We start from the raw sequence: 20,754 nt of genomic DNA, 5'->3' as shown, positions 1-20,754 counted from the left end.
TTGGTTAAAAACTCGTTTATCCACATGTATTCTGGGAGAATGCAAAGGCTGGAAGTGCTTTGTGTACATCTGGGCTCTCATTTTCTTACGTGCCTCTCCTTTCCAAGGCTTTGAGTATCGCTGCCCAAAAACCTTCAGCTTCAGTTTAAAAGCCTTCTCTCCCTTCATTGACTTCAAGAAGCCAGGTTAAGATTTACAGCTGTCTGAAACCCAGTGTACAGCTGGAATTTAGGAGGGTGGAAGCCTGGTGCTTGGTTCCAGGTGAAATGGGTGCCTCAGAATGGATGTGTTTGCACAGGGAGCTCCTGTAACGTGTTCAGTGTGTTATTGCACAGCCCATGACCATAGCTGGGATGCTTTCAGGGGAGGTGGGTCAGAACTGGTCACGCACATGCTGATGATAAATTTGGAAAGATAAATTAGACTTTTCTTCTTTTGAAACAGCCAAGTTTGGAAAAATAACACCCTACTTGGCTAGCAGAGCACTGTCAAGTTTATTATGCATTAGGGCTAACCTCCATACAGCTCTGCAGCCATAGAGCTGAGCCTTTGCCAGGCCTTAAAATATGTCCTGTAAACGAAGAGCTTGGTCAAATTGGCTGTGTTCCCCTTTTCCTCTGTATCTCTGGGTGTTGGGGGGTTTATTTAAGTTCCCATTTGTTTCAAGGACTTGTAAGAATTGTTTTAAAAAAAAAAGAAAATAAAAAGGAAAAAGTTAAAGGAAATGTAAGTTTTCAGAGGAGTCTGTGATAGCTCCGTGAACAGCAATGCTTTTGAGCACTTGGCAGCCTGAAGAGCAGTGCTTACCAAGAAGAGCTGCTGAAACAGACCCCTGGTGTGAGCATAAAGTCTGGCTGGCTCCCAGCTCATGGGGAGCAAAGTGGCCATATATCAGAGAGCTCTCGAAAGTTTTATAATGGATATTTCCTAATTCTCCCCCACCTCTAGGGAGAGGGGAATGTTCCCATGTAGCCTTGTAACACGGTGTAGTCTGATCCTAGCCAAGGCTATTAAATACCCTCTGTCCACTGCCTGAATTGGCTGTTCTGCTCCCAAAGACAGCTCATGGAAAGCCCGGGCTGAGGTTCAGCAGGACCAGGTGACCTTTTGCTCCTCCAGGGCTGTTCTGTCCTGTGGATTCTGCCATGGCAGCCACCTCCATGGCCCAGCCTTCACAGCAGCATGTCAGCAGGTGAGGAGGATGGAGTGAGGTGGTGCCTGTGAACAAACCGTGGCAGGAAGGGAGGCAGGACCCCACGCTGATGGGGTTGGGCAGATCTCCGTGGACACCCCTCTTGCTACCCCCTGAGACCCCACATGGGGCTGTGCTGGTGGCTTTGGGGAGAGGCTTGGCCCCGGTGTGGGGACAGTCCAGCACCTCCTCTGGGAGTGCTGAGGTCGATCCAAGCCCTGCTGTGAAGGGTGGTGGTGGCCCAGGCACGTGTGAGGCTCTTGGGGAAGCACAGGTTGTGTCCCAGCCGGGCTGGCCCATTGCATATGGAGATTCAGTTGAGCAGCCAGAGTTTTGTCCCTCACATCTCTCGGTGTAGTCACCTCCTCCTGGGACTAACCACTGGGTTAATTGCCGTGAAGAGCCCTGCACCTTTGATGTCCTGGCCACAGAGCGAGGATACTGTGACAGCTCTGCTGTTGGATATCTCACCCTGATGGTGGAAAGCGAAAAGCTGTGATTATGTTAAGGCTAATGACACTTGCTGCGTACCCTGGCTTGCAAACCAGGAAGGTCTTTATGCCTTTCCCCCATTCTCTGCTTTTACTCTTGTGTTAATGAGCAAAAAGCAGCAGCAAACATGTTCCTGTTGCACTGTGCAGGCGAGTCTCGGAGTAGCTGCTCCTGTCCCTGGAGTTTCATCCAAGAGCTGGCTGAGGCACAAAAGGCAAAGGGAAATGGATGAGAGTGGCTGGCAGAGACAGCAAAATCAAGGGTGGAACAGGGAAACCTGAAGCTGCTCCTTACTCCATGAGGTGCTAACAGCTTTTATATTTGAGCTGGGCTGGCCCAAGCCCCTGAGGTGGGAAGCAGCAAGTCTGGCCAGGGGAGAGCTGTGTCAGCCCCTGCACATGCCCTGAGCTGTGTTTGGTCTCAGGTTCTGCTCCTTGGGCTGGGTAAGAAGGGCTGTGGGGTTCCAAGCAGGAAAAGGAAGATGTCATGCACCATCTAAATGCTCCTGAGCCACCCAGGCTGCAGGGGCCCGTGGGGGAGATGTGGCACAAGTGAAAATCTGAAGTGCTCCTCCGAGTAAGGTCAGGAGGAGCAGACTTTTCTCCTATAAGAGCTCCTATTCTGTTGCTTTTGTGCTTTGCTTTGCCTCCCTGAGGTGTTGGAGGCAGGCACTTGCTGTGCTGTGCTTTTCCTCAGCTCAGTTTCTGTCCCTGGGAGCTGAGTCCCAGTTAAGATGCTCAGCAAAGCTTGGCACCCCTGGTGCAGCAGGGAGTGGGATGGTGCCTCCAGAGCACGGCAGGGCAGCGTGAGCAGCACTGAGACCCACGTAGGTGTGAATGCCGGTAATTGGGACAGGCAGGTTAAAGCTGGAGGTTAGCCATGTGCTGCCCGCCTTTGTCTCTGTGCAGTAATTAATTACCCAGCACAGCCACCCCGACAGGGCTGGTGACAGGATCTGCCTGACCTAGTTCCTCCTGCACAGCTTGTGTGGTGTAACAGGTTGTGGCCAACACCCACTGCCCTCCCCAGCCTGTCAAAAAAAATAAAATAAAATAAAACAAATCCTTAAAGGCTGAAAAGCTGCTAAGCTTCGTGCACCGCTGGGACCTGCCAGCCCGTCTCTGGCTGCTGGGACACACAGCAGGGATCCTGCATCCCTGTGGGAAGTCACCTCGGTGCTGACACGGGGCACAGGGGAGCTGGCACTGCTTTCTTCACTTCTGCTGGGTCCACACCCAGCTAATTGCCTGCCTCGGTTTGAACATCTTGTAGAAATTCGGGTCCTTTCTTTCCCTCTGACTAATTGCACCCTTCTTTCAGCTTTTTTTTTTTTTTTTAATCACCTTTCGGTAATCACTGGTAATTATGTTCAGTCTTGTGGCTGTCTGGAGGCTACTCAATCATAGTGTGTGCATTTCTGGGGGTGTCTTTGGCTAATACAATTTTTTACGGAATTAGTTTGAGGGAACAAGTGTGTTGGTATCTCAGTTCTCAGATCTTGAGGTGAAATGATTTTGTTGTCAGCCTTTAACCTCTGGAAGTTACGTGTGGTTTGTCTGCTTTCACTTTTTGCTCTGGCTCTGAAGAGTTAAACATGACAGTTCCTGTGTGCGCTTCTTTTTTTAAAATCTGCTTTAATCTGAGTTTACAGCCTAAAGATTTGCTTAACACAGTTAATGCTCATCTGACTATCATCACTCTCCATCTGAGTTTTCATCAGGATTTCAGCCTTGTATCTCTATGGCAGTAAATTCTAGTGTTGTTGCTGTGTCTAATGAGGGTTCACTGCTCTATTCATGACCGAGCTTGTGATTTTTATCACATTCTAAGTTTATGTCTGTGCTGCAAGGCTTGGGCTCCTCGCTGAACTGGGGGCTAAATCCTGCCCATGGGCACTGAAGGCTGAGTTGATCTTTACCAGATGCTGAGATAGTGACTTACTCCTGCTCTGCAGTAATTGCCAACCAGTTTGGACACCTGCTGCAGCCTTTTATTACTCTGATGTTTATCAGGATGACAAAAGCCACCACCTGAATCTGCTGGACCAAGTGCAGTGCTCAGATAAGCCAGTGGTCTTTTGGCTGAATCTATCTCACTGGTCAAAATGATCAGCCCCTGTGCAAACTCTAATTGAAAAATACCAGTTCCACCCCCTCCCTGGAGCTGCAGTCACCAGTCTGTTTAAACTCATTTACATCTCAAATGTAGAGGACGCAGGTTCCATTATCTGAATGACATACATCTACTTAACCTCGTGCTGGTGACCTTGTTCCCGCTTGGGATAAATCTAGAAAACCTTCCACCTTCATCTTCAACCCGTGGCCGTGGGAGCACTGGCTGCCCTGGCTCTCAGGGCCTCCCAATTGCTCACTGAAGTCTCTGCTTGAATTGCCCTGGCGATGGCAGGCATTGCAAATTAATCTTCTTACAGTCATTTTCCTCATCTATTTTTGAAATCTGACCTTGCTGATAAAGCAGTACGAGAACAGAAACCCCCATCTGCCAACCTCCAGGCTGAAGGATGATTATAAAATCAAAATACTGCCTGAGTGAGGGGGAAGAGTCACGGTGCTGCACTCCAGAATGACACACATCACTGTCTGGATTTGTGTCAAGCCAAGGGCTGTCCAAACTCCATGACAGCCCAGGGCAGAGCTGGATTTCATTACAGCAATGGCCAATTGGGGAGCCAGATGGCAAATAATGTTATATTATGATGAAAAATACTTCCAGCCTCAGAGGGAATTGTCCAAGACACTGTCACTTGGAGAGCATTAGTCTGTCAAATACAGGCTGAGCCGGGCTTTGGCATCCTTTGCTTCAAATCCTTGCTCTGCTACTTAGCTACTGCAGGACTTCAGGGCAGTCCCTTCGCTTCCCTGCACCTTTTTTTCTGTGATTTTTAGTCCCTTTGAAGGGTGGGTTGCTCTTCAGGTTGGTTGATTTTTGTTTGTTTGTTTGTTTTGGGGGTTTTGTTGTGGTGTTGGTTGGTTGGTTTTTCTCCTGAGCCTTGCTTAGAGTGGCCCCAGTCTCCTGCCACTGTTACTGGTGTGGTGGCACAGGATGATAACTAGGGCTGGTCCCCCTTGTTCTGAGGTTTGCAGCAGCTGGAGAGGCATGGTGGCAGCCCTGCTGTGATCTGTTTGTCCCCTTTGCTCGGTCAAGACACCTGAAACATCTTCAAGAGGTCGAGTTAAGGAGGACCCTCTTACCTGTTTGATCCTTTTTAAGGCTTCGAAGCAGATGTGTTTGAAACTGAGGGCACTGGCACAGCAAATCGCTCACTCTGAAAGCAAAGACTGAAACGTCATCACTTGGAGATGTCAGTCCCTCTTCATGTTCTCTTTGCCCTCCTGAAACCCTAAATGAAATGGTTTTTGGGATCACTGTTAACACCTGTGGCCATGCCATAGCAGCCAGGAAAGTGACTAGAGTTTCTTTAGGCCAGTACCTAGGAAAAAGCAAATAAACACAGAAGAGAAGCCTTGTAATTGCTATTCCTAATTAGTTAATGGCCGTGAGATGCTTTGAAGATGAAAAGTGAGGAGGTGCTTGGTTATTAAGTCCCAAACACCCCTGTAAGGGCAGCAGCAGCTCTTGCTGTGGGTCAGCAGAGTGCTGCCGAGCTTATCTGGGAGCCAGCAGTAAATCGAGAGGGCTTTGGAGAGTTAAAGCTCCTTGAGTTTCTTGTAGGCTCAAAAGTCGATGAGCTGATTCTGCCTTGGGGCAGGGCCACGGCCTTGATGAGCTTTTAAGGTGCCTTCTGTTCCTGTTTTCCCTGATTTTGTGATCAGCTGAGCCAGCTCTCACCTTGCCCTGCCAGGCTGAGGCTCCCTGTGATGGGATCTTCTCATGTCTGAGTTCTCAGCCTGCTGTGGTGCTGGGGTGACCTGATCTCCTGTAATCCTCTCACCGCCACAGAGGCTGCTGGGGCAGATGCAATTCAAGCTTTCAAAAAGCCAGCTCAGATGAGCATGACAAAGGCAGACCTGGAAGTAGCAAAGTGCCTTAAAATTGCACCTATGTGAAGAGTTTCTGGGCTGCAGTCTTGCTTCTTTTCTTAAGCATCAATATGAAAGGGATCTGAAGGAAGGATGCACTTCAAGCTATTTTTTTTTTTTTTTTCCTCTTTACTTGTGATGCACCCCTCCTCTTCTTCTAATAAAATATGTCTGGGAATGCTTTGGAGGCTACTCCTGCATAGCTGGTGCCACACCTGTTGGGAAGGGGAAATTCCTCTTGGTCTGCCTGTCAGAGAAGCCTGGGGGAGTGCTGCTGCTGGAATGTTTAATTGACAAAGCTGGCAAAAAAACTTCCTTTCCAGGAAAATTGAATTATTTGTTTGTTCACTTTTGGATTTAGTCTCTGTGGGCCAGACCTGCAGCTGGGGTAAATTAGCTCAGCTCCAGATGTGCCCTAATATATTTTGAGATGTCATTTCCCTGTATCTGTATGAAATTCTGTAGACCTTCCTGCTGCCCTGGTTTTGGCATTATTTCAGCTTTCAGTCTGCTTTATCTCCTCATTCAGCCCACAGATCTTGGGGACTAAGGATGTGTTGGGATCTCAGTGACATGAGGCAGGCATCTTGTCCGCTATTTCCATTTGCAGAAGGTCAATAAGAAAAAAAATCTGTGCTCCTGGGCTGCTTCATAGGCTCAGTTTTGTGCTTTACCCACAGTTTGCAGGCTGCAGGAGGAGTAAAGAGTGCAACTGTTGGTGCATCTCCTTTACTCTTCCAGTGTCACTGCTGGTCCCAGAGGACAACCAAGACCAGGGGTTTTCTTGGTAAGAAACTCACCTGGGAAGCTTGTACTTAAGCTTGTAAGCAGGGAAAAAAAAAAAAAAAAAGTAAAATAGATCCTCATGTATTTTTGATGCTTTGGCACCTGTAGAGTTTCTGAGCTCACGGTGCTGTTAGGACAGGGCTGGGTTTGGAGGGGGCTCAAGGCACGGGAGATTTCCAGCACGGGGTCCATGCAGCTCTTCTGGACATTGCTCTGGGGCTCCAGTGGAGCTGGAAGAAAGGCTGTAGGACACAGACTGAGCAGGACAAAGGACTCGGATTTGCTGTCCTTGTGATTAATCAGTATGCCTGGTTTAGCATCAGGGGGCTGTGTACCACAATCCCAACAAACAAGGAACAGTCCTAAAACTCTAAGCAGCAAAACTCTGCTGAGAGATGGATGTGGTTCCTTGGTTTTCTCTTGGCTGGGACAGGGCTGTGCCTGTAGATAGATGCACCCAAGCTCAGCTTCTGCGCTCTGGAGAGCACAGAAATGAGCTGGGAAATACCTTTTCTTGCAGAACGTGTCAGGGGTTTATATCTTGTCAAATACTGATACTTGTGGAGCTCCTGGGTGCCATCTGCCATGCCCCATCCCTGAAAGTGTCGAATGCCAGGCTGGACAGAGCTTGGAGTGACCTGGTCTGGTGAAAGGCATCCCTGGCCGGGGCAGGGGGCTTGGAACGAGATGGTTGTCAAGGTGCCAAACCCAACCCGTCTGATTCCACCCCAAACCAGTCTCTGATTGTGTGACCCGTGAGCCTCACCCTGAGGAAGGTGCCATTAAAATCCCTTCCTTGCTGCATGGCAGCGTGCTGGACCGCGTCCCGGTGCGCTCCCACGGGAGAGCATCCCGCGGGACGCGGCAGCGGCGGAGTTTGTGAAGAGAGGAGGGCAGGGCTCGGGCTGGGGAGGACGGGCTGTGTGCGGGGGGACACGGGGCGGGGAGCCCGGCTCCGGCAGCGAGAAGCCGGCACCGCCTCTCCCGGTGCCCCCTCCCCTCCTTCCCCGCTCCCGGCCCGGCTCACGCTGCGCTCTCTCCGCCGCAGGGGCAGATCGAGGTGGACAGCGAGACCGTCTTCAAGTTGGCCGCCCTGGTGCTCCAGGTGAGTGTTTTCCCCCTGGGTTTGGCTCAGCGCTTTCCTCCCTTTCCCGGCGTTTTTCCCCCGCTCCATACAGACGAGCCCCGCAGGGTTGTTTATGGTATCCGAAGCTGGAATACATAAGAGTTGTTTTGTTTTGTTTTTTTTTTCCTCATAGGCGAGTAAGGGAAATATTTATTTGAGGGGGTTTTAAGTTGAAAGAGTAAAAGCTAATCAAGGGAAGTGGTTTATCTGGGCGGGTTTCCATTCAGTTTCTCGCTTACCCTAATTTAAATGCATTCCAGAGATCTGGGAAGAAAAGTGTAAATATTGTAGCTAGATCAGCTATATTATGCCTGTGAATCTTCTTTTCCGAGCATATGGTTTTGATACCTCTGTTATGTTGAAATATACAATGTCAGTTCTCCCCCTCATTAATCTAGTTTTGTTCTACTGGGACTTAAACTCCGGTTATTTACCGCTTTCTACGGAATAAAATTCCGCCTTTAAAAAACTGGGGGTTTTTCCTCCATTGCATTGTCATTGTCAGAGTGCCACAGCAAAGCTGCTGCAGCAGCTTGATCTGCCTGAGCAGTTGTTTTCATCTCGAGTGAGCACAATCCCTCCCAACTGCTGACCTGACTGCACAGCCAGCCTTTGCCAGGAAGAGAGAGGAGGGAGAATTGTATTTCACTTAATTGTATTTCACTTCTTGTGCACTGAAAGCGACATTTGATTTGCCGTGTGAAATCCAGCCCCGTTTTGGAAGCAGTTTTATTTGTGCTGTAGGTGGATTATCCACAGCTGGGGGCACGAGGGGCCACGTCCCGCTCTGGAGCACATGCAGGCAGGCTCCGTGTTTTGCAGGGGTCAGGATCTCCCCGCAGAGCTGTGGGAGTGGGGAACTGAACAATGCTGGGAAAATCGAGGAGTTTGAAGAGATCATGTTTTAATTCTGTCACTGTTTTTCAATTGTAGGAAGCTAAAGGGGACTATTCCAGGTAATAACATTTTCCTTTCTAATACTGGTGCGCTTGATGGATGTGTTTTTCTGTGTTGGCATTGTATTGCAAACAATCACCAATGGGGGTAAAGTCCAGCTGCGAGCAGTGCCCAAAGAAAGTGAAAAGTGCTGCTGGGCTGGATAAAATCTGAGTCTGCAGGGTGAGTAATGCCTTTTGTGAGCAAGCTCTGAGTCAAAACTCTGTTTCAGGCCCCTGCTTTTGCTCCCCTCCCAAATGTGGGTGCCACAGTGGGAGAAGGGGAAAGTTCCCACACTTCCCTGCCCGGGAAGCCTGCGCTTTGCCAAACTTTTGCCAAGCATTGCCTGTGCCTTCTGCAGACCTGTGTTTGGGTCCACGTGGGTGACCTTGCCCACAGCCCTGCTCGTGCAGCTGCCCCAGGGATCAAGGAGCCGTGCTCTCCTGCAGCTGCCCCGGGGCCTCTCCCTCCCCACACTTGACCCAACACTTGTGCTGTGGCTGATGTGCGACCCCCTCGCTCCGCTTGGGCTGCTTAAAGCTGCACCATCAAGTCTGCCTTCCCCTTGGAGGTGTTTCTTACCCAGCTCTGATTGTGCTGAGGGGCTGTGGGGAGCAGGTGGGGTCACACCCGGACCCGCTGGAGCCGCGGGGAAAGACCTTCCATTAGAAACAGCTCACTAAGCAAACAGAGATTCGGGAGATGGGCTTTGGTCACGTTAATGTTTTACTGCTCGCTGAGTTTCCGTGCTGCTTGCTGGGAGGAGAGGTGTGTTTTATGCTCTAGCCCCAACAGCGCAGACCTGGCTGCCCAAATTGCCCAAATGCAGGGAGCAAGTCATGGTTGGCTGCCAGAGTGACTCTGCTTTCCCCTGAGGGGGCAGCTGTCAAGTAAATGCCAGTGCCAATCCCCAGACCCCTTCCCTTCAAAGGTCTGTCCGTTCTGTGCTGAAGGACACGCTCTGTGAAGTCCATCAAACCTCCTCCTCCTGTTTGTTTGGCACGCTGTCACACCTGCAGGGGGAAAAAGATGTCTTTGATCAGCTGGGTGGGCTGGCAGTGCAGACCATTTCTGGTCCTGTTCACGCTGTAGACGTGGTTTGTGACCCCCAGTACATTATACCTGTAGTATGCTGCATTTTTCTCTAGAAAAAACCCTTATCTTGCCTGATCTCTACAGGGACGCCCTAAGCTTGGCTCAGTTTAGTCACAGATAATCAGAAAATCGCTGCTGACTCCGCAATAAGTAACTTGTTAAGCTGTAGCGACTGGTGGCACAATTTTCTTGATTCTCAAGAGCGGGGGTTAGTGTTAACAACCACCTTAGTGGTGGAAAGCTCCCTTATGTGGTTTAAACTTAACGCTGCCTCCTTATCATTTGCCATAAATAGGTTTGTAAGTATGGCTTCACGAGCCCAAGAACTGCGTCTGTGGTTGTTTTCCATGGTTCTCTGGACACGTTGCAAGGAGTGGATTGCCCATGGTTACCTTCAGAAGTATTTAAAGAAAATCGTGGGGAAGAGCACTCTGCTACAAGAGTGATTTCCAAATGCAACTCCTCCCCTAAGAGCTGCAAGGAAATAGCTGCAGGAATCGTTTCCCCTGTTGAACGGAGCGTATGTTATGCCCCCCTAGCAAATGAGCACACCCAGCTGTCCCAGGCCCAGTGAGCACACCAGGAATGAAGGAATTTCATGTCACATATCACAAGTGGTCCTTTGGGCCAGTGCTGATAAAGCACTGGCTTAATTACCAGCATATCTTAACGATGATACCGAAGGGCTGGCCTCTGCTGCACAGCTTGCTGTGCTGCATGACTGTGTCCCTGCAGCAGCGCTCCCTGCAGCGGTGCCTTCACTTCAGTGTCCTCTCTGCTCGCTGTCATTTGCACGTTCTGCTTTGAATCACCCTCTGGAATGTGGCTCTTGCACCACCTGTGCTTCCGTGAGAACGTGCAGGTTGGATTTTTTTTTGATTCTGGATTAGTGCTGAATGAACGCAGGTAAATACAGGAATTGCCTGAAGTCCTGGAGATCGGCTCTGTGGAAATGAGGATTGGGCCAGTCCAGGCAATGCTGGGGATCTCTTCCTGTCTGATTTCTCACACCCATCCCATGGGCAGCTTTTCCATGGGGACACATCCTGTGGTGGGGTCACCATGTAGAGTTCCCACCAAAGTCAGCTCTGTACCAGGGCCCGAACACGCAGACTCCTGTGGTTCTGCAGGAACCTCTTTCCCAATCCACTGCTCAAATTCTCAGATAACGCCCTGATGGCAGGGAGCAGCAGCCTCCTGAGAAACACCCTCCCCTGCCCCATGCTGAGAGGGTGAGCACATTCCTTGGAAATCTGTTTCTTTTCAGAAAGAGCGAACTGACACGTGGGCGCTTGGAGAAAGTAAAAAAACTTTTGATTTCTACACTGCAAAGGTCACACTGGAGGGGCTTTGTGGTCAGGTAGCGTGGGAATATCAGGGACTTTCGGGCTTGGTCCTTGTAGGTGCTGTGCAGTAGGACCCCAAGGTCCTGAGCTGGGCTCTTACAGGACAGGGGTTTCACAGAATCATGGAATGGTTTGGGTTGGAAAGTACCTTAAAGATTGTTTTCCTTGTGCCTTATTATTTGGGAAGAGACTTAATGTGAGATGAAACACCCAAGTTCCACTTTGAGAGGACCCCGGTTTTGAAAATGTCTTTATAAAACTGTAATGCGTGCTTCAGCATTGCATGTCCTGATTTGGACAACTCCAGATCCTCAAAGGCGGCCTAGACTGGCTTTGTGACACAGGAGGAATGGGGAACAGAGGTGGCAGCAGACCATGGCCGGTGTAGCTCACTATGTGCCCATTTCCTTTTCCTGTTTACCCAACTGGTGATCCCGGCCAAGATAATTCCCCGCCGCGTGTGATGAAGAGGATGTCACAGGGATGCTGAGTGAGCTGTCCTTCTCCTCCCTACCTGGGATGGTGTCAGGGCTGCCCTGAGCAGAGCAGGACAGTCCTGCCGCTCTGCTGTCCCCAGGAAGGCTGGGACGCTGCAGATTCCTGCCCCTCTGCCTTCCCGTGCAGCGCTGGGCACGCTTTGCTCGGGAGGAAGGATGTAACGCTAGCTCGTGTTTGCTTTTCGCGACTCACCCACGGCTTCCAGGTGACCGCTCCTCTGTTTCAGCTGAGTTCCCAGCACTTTTTACCCAGCTCCTGCAATAGGAACCCCAAGCAAGCATTAGTCATTGATTGGAGTTTTGAAACTCTGCGTGAGTTAATTGCGTTTCTACGCTCTCCTGTTTGCAAATGAAACAGAAAAATCTGCAAGCCTGGTTTTATGAAGTCGTGGTTTTTAAACTCTGTGCAAACTCTATTCTCTTTTAGAAAGATCATGTGATTCAAATTGCAGCGTCTGGCATGGTTCAGTTTTGGGGGAAAAACATACATATTCTGTTTATTTTAGGAATTTTATTTGAATTTTAAAGGAACAATGTTTTGGCCGTCTGTTAATTGTTCATCTCATAAATATGTGGCATATAAAGTCTGGCCTCCTTGGGAAATAAATGATTTAGCTGTATTTACAAATTAAGCATCTGCCCTCAAAAATGCTGTAAAATATTATATACTTTTATTTTCCCTTATAGCTTTATGAGAGAGATGGTTTATAACCGAGAAGTCCTAAACGCTGTCTTAGCATTGGAAAAATGTTTATCAAAATCAGATTAGCTACAGGGACTATATAAGGAAAGTAACTTGGGGGGAAAAAGAAGAAAAGAAAAAAAGTTTATTTTCTGATTGATAATCTTGGACTGTATTTTCCCCAGTACCATTTCCAGGACTGAAACCCAGCCGTGCTCCCTGGAAGTTAATTAAATTGCTGGAGGAGGGCTTTTATTTTCTTTAAATAGCTGACGCATTAGTTTTTGATTCTGGCCTGTGGGCTGCAAAGATAACTCCTGACTGGTATAACATAACACAGACAAAATAATGAATTCCTGATAGCTGACATGTGTGAGGCATTGGGGTTTATCGTTATGGGGGTGATAAGGGCAGTTTGTAAAAGGGAAAGGTTTGAGTGAGAGAGAACCCTGCAACTGAGCCTATGGAGGGATTGGTTCAGAAACTCCTGGATTTAAAAATTCTGCTTAGGAAAAAAGTGAAGTTCTCGACTTAGGTGCAGCAAGTAGTATTAACAATTTACTCTTATTTAAGACTGAGCACTCAGGGTGAGATTTTTGGGTAGTGTTTCATTGGAAAACTGAATATTTTGCCAGGCAAACTGGAAGATCTCTTAGTAGAAAAGAATGTGGGAAAGATAACGTGGGCAGTGCTAGAATATAGCTGCTGGAAAGAAGTTAATAATTGTCTGATAGCAAAGCACCTGCTCACTCTACCGCTAACCCCAAGATTAAGGTACCCGCAGGAACAGGACACACCTGACGTCTGCTGGAGGTGGCTTGTCCAGCCTGTTTCTGGGAATTTTGCCAGGTTCATGTGACCAAAATTCCAGGTGTGGCCACGCCCAAGACTGGGGTTGGAGCAGGAAGACAATTTTGGGATGAGTTACAAGGGGACATCTCATCCGTCAGCCAAAGACCAGAGCCCAGTCTGGATCCTGTTTCAGCCCCAGGTGTTTCCTCACACCTGTCTCAGTGGGTGATACAACAGAGCTGCTGGGTCACCAGAGGAGTCACTCTCAGAACATGCCTCTGGGGCCTGTAGCAGTACTGTAGTTTAGTTTCTGATGTTCTTTTCCATGCAAGTGCACTTTTTAAATGCCCGTGCGCTGATGCCCTCAGCCTTTTTCCAGGCTGCCCCCAGCTCCCGTGGGCTGTGTCTGCCTGGCTGTAAATCAGTGCTCAGCCCTGGCGCTGCCTTGTGCCCCTTGTGCTCCTGGCCCTTGTTTGTCAAGTGACTCACTGTGTGTTTTGCCTTTCAGCTGTGACTCCCAGCACTTTTTCTTTAAATACCCGCTGAGGCACTGGCTCTGAACCATTAACTCTCTCGGTCAAACCCAGTCCTGTGCTTTCCTCAGCTCCCTCTTTTTCAATAAACAGCTCATTTAGGACAACATGAGCAGAGATGTGCTTACTCAGAGCCTGTTAGTTAAGGGGGTTGATTATTTATTTCAGTTTATTTGGGAACATCTGGTGAACTAAGGTAGTAAGTAAGCAAGTTTAGGGAAAGTCATGTTTCATGTCTATTTCATGCAGTGATGATGATGACCCTACTGGCAGGTATCAGATACCCACATTCCCAAGAGCTTAATTGAATTTTGTACCCTCTTCAAAGAAAGCTGGTTGAAGACTGCAGCAGCTTTTTCTCTAGCTGGGTGAAAATTTTGCTTTCCTTGGTGAATCCCTGCAGGTTTGCCATGAGGAACAGGAGCTGAGGCAAGGTAGCAGGCAGAGGGGAGCCAGGCAGGGAAGTGCTGAGCTCCATCTCCCTGAGCACTGAGGCAGCAATTATGAGATGAAAACATTGTTTTCTCCCAGTGTCTTATTTTTCATGTAAACCAGATGCAGATACAAAGAAAAAGTACTTAAGATGCCATTTATTGGATAGACTTTTCATAGCAACAGGGTTTTTTTTTCACAGTGGTGCTACTTGTGGATTCATCCAGTTCATGGCAGACTAAAGCATATACAGTCTGCAATGATGTAATTGTAATGTTTTTTTACAATTTCCTATTTTAAAGCAGTTCTGTAAGGACTCTCAAGGAATTTGTATTGAATGCTTATTATGTAGCGGATTAATTAGGTGGGAGCGCTGTGGGTGGAAATGAGCAAAAAGGATTAGATGAAGAGAGAGGGAAAAAAAAGGATATTTGCAGTAATTTAATAACCTGATCTCATGGGATTTACTGCTTGTATATAACAATGTAACTCTTAATATTCACACATCATCATGGCAGTTTGGTAAGGAACAGTGATTTTTAGATTTCATATGCATGATGTTTGTGCAGTTTCCAGAGGGGCTGAAAAGGGGGTTACTGTGTTTTGTCCTCTTTAATAGTCCCTCCACAGTACTTTCTTTTCTTTGTTTTTTCTTCTTTTTTTTTTTTTTTTTTTAATTGTTTTTAACTCGGAGAGCAGAGCTAGAGTGCCTACAACCCAGCCGCCTAGAGAGGTTTTTTGTGTGTGCTCTGCATCCAAAACAGACTAGACACAAGGCAAGCAAGGTGCCAGGAAATTCAACATCCCCCAGCTTGTGTCCCATGCAGGGAAGGAGCTGTCACATGGGGTAGCATTGTGACATCCACAGCCATAGGTAAAAGATGCTTTCCCCTTCTCCCTAGAAATTCCCTGAAGTGCAGGTTCAGTATTAAAACACATGGCTTTTTCCTGTGCTAAAACCCACATTTCATGGTTTTGGCATTGTAATGTATTCACCTCCCTTTTGTCGAATATCTGAAAAACTTTGTCAGGTCTACAGGGATTTTTTTTTCCAGCCTTGCACCCTCAGCTGTGAGCAGGAGTTTGGGCTCTGGTCTGATTCCTAACAACACCCTCACTCTAGAAAAGCAGGAGTAAATCTTTTGCTTTTCCTTCCCGTGGTGGCAGAGATCTATCACGTGAGGGGTATTTTGTGCTTTGAGGAAATGGAATGACAGCTTTTCAACCTCAGCTTTTTTTTGCTTTTGCAGATTTGTCAGGTCTTTATCATTACTTGGACACTTTATTTTTCTTGTGGTTCCATGTATCTCTGTATCAGCCGGGCTGTGATAACAAGCTTCAAACTTTGCTACTGTAGTCAGACATGCTAAAAACCCACAGCTAATATGGCTAAGCTGACCTTTGTGTGAACAGGAAGAAAGTGTGAATGTTAGAAATAACAGTCTGTTGTTTTGTGGGAGGGCTTGGGATCCTTCAAGCATTGTATCAACTGTGAATATCCATCTTTTGCTTGGCAGTAAATCCCCAGGTAGAGCAGAGCTGTTCTGCTTTTGCCTGGTCTGTTAGGGGAGCACTGCTGACATGTGCTGTGGCTATGACCAAGCAGCTCTTTAAACGTGGATTTGCCATAGCAGGTCTGTGATGGGATCCAGCACCCGTTGTAGGTGGTAGGTTCAAGGACCAAAAGGGTTTGTCTTCAGAATATTCATGTTTCGCATCAAGAGCTGTAAAAGAAGACCTGAGGATCTAGGGCAGCTCCAGGTCACAGATTTTCTCTAGTCATGAAGAGCTGCTCCCTTGGCACCCTGTTCCTTGTCTGGAAGTTGTAGCACTGCCTGATCTGCCAAGGTGGCTCTGGGAGCAGCTCATGTTCCCGTTTGTCTGCTCACCGTGTCCTCATGTAGAGGGGTGCGTGCATACAGCTGCCTGGAGAAATGTAGCATTTTCCTTGGTGCTCTTGGCCCATCTTCCAAAAGCCAGTGTATAGGGTCACCAAACCCTGGCAGATCTGCGGGTGCTGCTGCTCTGCCCGGGAGTTGGGCAGAGCTTGGGAAGCAGAGAAATTGAGCTCAGGGAACAGGGCTGGAGTTGAAGGTCAGGCCTGGGAGTCCAAGGCTCTGGTCCAAGTATGGGGAGTGGTTGTCCAGTCCCAGCCATGCTTTGTGTTTGGTGCAGGTCCCCCTGGAGCTGTGAAACCAAAGCTGTTGCAGCTGCACAAGGTGGGAACCCGCAGCATAGCCACAGCCTGGATGTCCAACAAGCTGGGGCTGAAAAAGCCATCTGCACTGCTTATCAGGGTTCTTTTCACAGAAGGGGTTGGAAGGCTCTTAAATGCCCCTTCAAATACCTCTCTGAGCAGGCGGCTGCTATCTGGTGTTCAAGTGGCAGCCCTTGCAGCCCTGCCCCCGGCAAAGCTCCCGCTGGCTGCGGGGAAGGTCGGGCTCTGGTGGTCCTGTACCAATGGGAGCCCCTTGTTCATGGCCTTTCCACATCCTGGGCTCTCTTCAATAGAAAAAATAACTTTCTTGAGTGTGCCAGCAGACCATAAACTGAAAGGTTGGGAAATGATGGGAAACGTCTGGCATTTGTCACAAAAGAGGATTTGTCGGAGAGCGCGTTTCGAAATCCTGCTGCCGAGATCCTGCTGCTCTGGCGTGCTCAAAAGCTGCTAAATCCATCGTCTCTCCCTGTACCTCCCCTGCTCTCTCTTCCTTCCCACCCCTTTTTTCTCCTGCACTTTTAACCCTGCTCATTTTTTTCGCTCTCCACTTGACTGACTGCTTGCTCCTCACACCTCTTCCTCGTGGTACCTCGAAGGGCAGAGCAGCCTCCAGGGGAGCCTGAGGTTGCCATTCTCTTTATTTTACAACAAACCCAAAGCCTACAGAACGGGCACCTGTTGCTGAAGCAGCCCGGCTGCAGTGGGCTGGTCCTTGTTGCTGGTTCTCACCCATGAGTGTAAGGAATGGGGGCATCTTGGAGACATTGGTGATGTTTCCCTGAGTCTGGTCTTTCGAGAAAGTCACTTTAGGACCAGGCTGGGGTGTGGGCGGCAGCAATTCTGGATAAGCAGAATTGTCTTAGACCATTTGGTGCAAAGGAATTTGGTGGTCATTCTAAAGAAATATGGCTGTTACTGGCATCAGCTGAATAATCTGACCCTCTGAAACCCTTGATTGTCAAGCTTTCAACCATCTGCTCTAATTACGTGCTATTTTGGAGTATTTATTTTGCTGGCTGTAAATATCTTGAAGAGAATGAGGTGACAAATCCTAATGGAGATGTTTTGAATCATCTTCATGATGTAGGGTAATAGTGTATCATCCTTTTGCTGTGCAGCTGCACGTTTCCTTGAATCTTATATGTAATTCTCAAATTTGCTGATATTTATGTGTCCATGAAATGACTTTCAGGTTAATTTTGAGAGGCTGATGGACATTCTCTAAAGGCAAGGCCACTCTAAATTCTACCTGTGCTGTACATAAAATTCATTTCAATAATTAACTGAACGTAAGATAATGGCATCCAGGAGAACCTGGGAATGACTTATTCCAATGATCCTGTAGCAACAGAAGAGGAAGTATTTGTGTGAGGTCAAGAGGCTCCAAGAACAGAGGGAAGTTGCTACACAAAGCACTTTCCCTAGTGATAAATTTCTACCATATAACATGTTATAAACACAATTTGGCAGAGACAGCCGCACCTGCCTTGCTTTAGTCAGTTAAGAGTTGTCTGAAGTCCTGTCCTCATCGAGTTGCTAATATTTACAAAGAATCTCTGGGCTGATAAGCTTCTATGCTGTAGTCTGATATATGGCTTTTGCTGCTGGGTGTGTCACTCGCTCTTCATGTTTGGCTAATCTCAGTAACCACATCTTACTCCATCTAAGCTCTTACTTGCGTTAGCAAGGGCCATAAGCTGGTTTTTGACAGTGGGTGTAGGGAAACGCCAGGTATTGACAAATGTTCTTCATTAGCACAGTTCTGTAAATCTTTGCCTGGCAGGGAGTGTTGTATCATTCCATTACGAGCTGTCAAGATGTACTTTCTGGGGGCATAAATATGTAACTCTTTTTTAATTTTCAGTGATGTGCTCTAGGCAGAGCGTGCCACGATGGTCTGGCTTGGCTCCTTCGTGGATCCTTGGTGAGGGTTTTAGCAAGATGCCTAAAATTTCACTGTAACATCAACAGGTTGTAGGAAGCTCATGAGATTGGTCCTGTTTTGCTGCTGGAGATGGTTTCAAGTGAAATGTCCTGTTGATAGTATGGTACATGATTGTTACTGGTTATTTTAGAGTCAAGCTGCCTGCCCTCTCCATAGAGCTAGCACTGACGAGCAGGGCGTGCTGGGGACAGCATCTTGCCCAACGCTGGATCATGTTGGGACAGAGAATTAATTACGGGCAGTACCAGGAGTGCGAGTCTAGGTTCGGCATGAGGAGGCTTTGATGCAGATTTTCATTGTTTCCATTTGCATTGCCCAGATTGATTCAAGTTCTGCTTTGCATCTGCCAGAGAGAAAACTCCTGTTTAGAGGGTGGAATAGGAAGGAAAGGGTCTGCCTGCTGCTTTTGTTTAATTCTTCTCCATAGTGGAAAAATACTCGAGATGAGAGTTTCCTATATTCTCCTCCTGGGGAATAAACAAACCTTCTGCCAAAAAAAGTTCAGTCCCATTGACTCTGGGCGGTTTTAAGTTTATGTGTTGAAATTATGCCAAAAACCACCAGTCCAGAAAGCCCCCCTGTAGCAGGGGTCAGATTAAATGTGAGTTGGGCTTCTCCATCCCGACAGCCGCGTCCTCCTCCTGGTGGGAACCCACCACGGACGTGCCAGATACAACAGCGGGTGTTTGGCTGGCAGGTAATGGGGATGGTGGGACATCTGGAGCCGGGGCTGTCTGCCCTGGGATTGTTCTATCGGCTCGTGGTCGTTGTGAAACCAAACAGGAACCGGTCATAATTCAAACCCGCTCCTGCTATCGGGAGTTGTCACCTCTGGGGAAACGGCTGGGTCTCCGAGGGCTTGGGAAAGTGATCCTGAAGGTCAAGGGGAGACTTGCTTGGTGTAGATGAAGTGATAATGGACTCTGTGGAAGGAGGGGGAGGACCATTTGAGGCTTTTATTATCCCTGAAGCCGTGAATCATCCCGAACGCTAATCCTGGGGCGTTCAGTCAGCAGATCTGGGCTGCTTGGTGCCAGCCTGCACTGTCTGAAGGCGTCCAGAGCACAGGGAGCTGTGCCCGGTCTCTCCCAGGTCTTTTACATTTTTCTAGGATTGTTTCATGCTTGATCTTACAATTATGCAGGGGGAAAACGCTGCTTCTCAGGGAGTTTCAGGCCTTCTAAGTCCACTTTGACGGAGTTCTCCCAGTGCATGTGGATGGGATGGTGCCTGAACCTCAGGGTGTGAGGTTGGGTCCCGTCAGGAAGACAAGTCCCAGGGGCCAATTTTACCTCATAAAATCAGTGTGTCCTCTGCTATTGGATGGGTTTGTAGGCTGGCAGAAGAAGAGAGAAGGCCCAGCAATGCTGTAAATTGTCACAGCTCCGTGGCCCTTGCCTGCTGACAGTCTGCAGCAGAGCGCTGGTCCTGGGTCAGTGGTGCAGGGACGTGTCCCCTGTCGTGGCACAGATGTGGTGACAGCCCTTTGATCGCTGCCTGTCCCAGCTCAGAGCCCACAGGCGCTGCTCGGAGGCGCGTTTGCTGGCTGGCCCTCAAAATTTAAATTCAGTGGTAGACAATTTCATATTGATGAGCTGCTACTCATCACTCAAGCTCAACTAGCACCCTTGTTCTGGCATTGATGAGGATAAAGTTGTTACCCAGCCAGATCTAGAGAGGCGAGGGACCCAAAAACCAAACAGAGAGGTGAAGGGCCCAAAAACGAAACCAGAATGCGAGTAGTGCTGTTGGAGGGCACAGGTGTTGTAGAAGGTGACATTTCAGAGCACGGGAGATGCAGCTGCCAGGATTTGTGGCATTTCTGCACGCTCTCCTGGCCCTGTAATGGTTGGTGAAGGAGAGTTTGGGACCTCTCCACCCATGTGTAGTGGTGACAGCTGTCCCCTGTGCCCTCCTGCCTCTGCCAGAGCTCAGCCTGGCCTCCCAGCATCAGCCTCCTTATTGCCTCAGCCCCCTTATTGCCTCAGCCCTTATAACCAGGTTTCTAAATAGGGGTTTAGTGACCACCCATTAAACCTCTCATTATGAATACTGCAGGGCTGAGAATCTGCATTTACAGAGCAGCCCTTTTGTTTGGTAAAAAATGAGCTATTTTGTTAGGACTTCCTTCCAAAACCTTTCCTGCTTCACTGAAGTGCCCTCCCTGCCAACTCTGCCTGCTAGGGCAGCCATTGCAGTGATGAGTCAGGTTTAAAAATAGGAGGAAAATTGTGTTTTAATAATCAACTATCCTGTTAGTCTGTGACTGAAGCTGGACAGCACCTTAGGAGGTCATCTGGCCAAATTCTCTAGCTCCAAAAGAGGGAGCTCAGGTCAGGTTGCTGGGGCTTGGTGTTTGTTGGGTTTTTTCCTTGTTGTTGTGGGGTTTTTTGTTTGTTTTGGGTTTTTTTTCTTTTTTTTTTGTTTTTTTTTGTGTGTGTGTGTTTTTGTTGTTGTTGTTTTTGTTTTGTTTGGGGTTTTGTTTGGTTGTTTTTGTTTGTTTGGGAGGAGGTTTGTTTGTTTTTCTTTTTGGTTGTGTTTTGTTTTGGGGTAGTTTTTTTTTTAATTCTTTGCTCTGGTTTCTGAGGCCTCAGAAGAACGTGCTGGGTATCTGCATTTCCCCGTGACCCTACAAACCCCTGGTGATCTACCTTCTCTCTTCAAGCTGAGATGTCCTG

General features: G+C 48.3%; 1 protein-coding gene across 8 annotated transcripts in view; it reads left to right on the top strand.

Moving 5' to 3' along the window:
• Positions 1–20,754, top strand: part of FRMD4B (FERM domain containing 4B) — a 132,679-nt gene that overhangs the window by 83,398 nt on the left and 28,527 nt on the right. For 6 of the 8 annotated variants that reach the window (XM_040076247.2, XM_058422223.1, XM_040076246.2 and 3 more), the window contains exons 6-7: positions 7,520–7,576; positions 8,531–8,553. In XM_040076247.2, the coding sequence (XP_039932181.1) occupies positions 7,520–7,576; positions 8,531–8,553 (80 nt within the window). The remainder of the gene's footprint in view (positions 1–7,519; positions 7,577–8,530; positions 8,554–20,754) is intronic. The other 2 variants (XM_058422221.1, XM_058422222.1) reach the window with 1 other exon arrangement.

Source organism: Hirundo rustica, chromosome 12 (assembly GCF_015227805.2).
Source record: "Hirundo rustica isolate bHirRus1 chromosome 12, bHirRus1.pri.v3, whole genome shotgun sequence".
Taxonomy (NCBI): domain Eukaryota; kingdom Metazoa; phylum Chordata; class Aves; order Passeriformes; family Hirundinidae; genus Hirundo; species Hirundo rustica.
The sequence above is the reverse complement of the archived record's forward strand: the minus strand, read 5'-3'. Positions and strand labels throughout refer to the sequence as shown.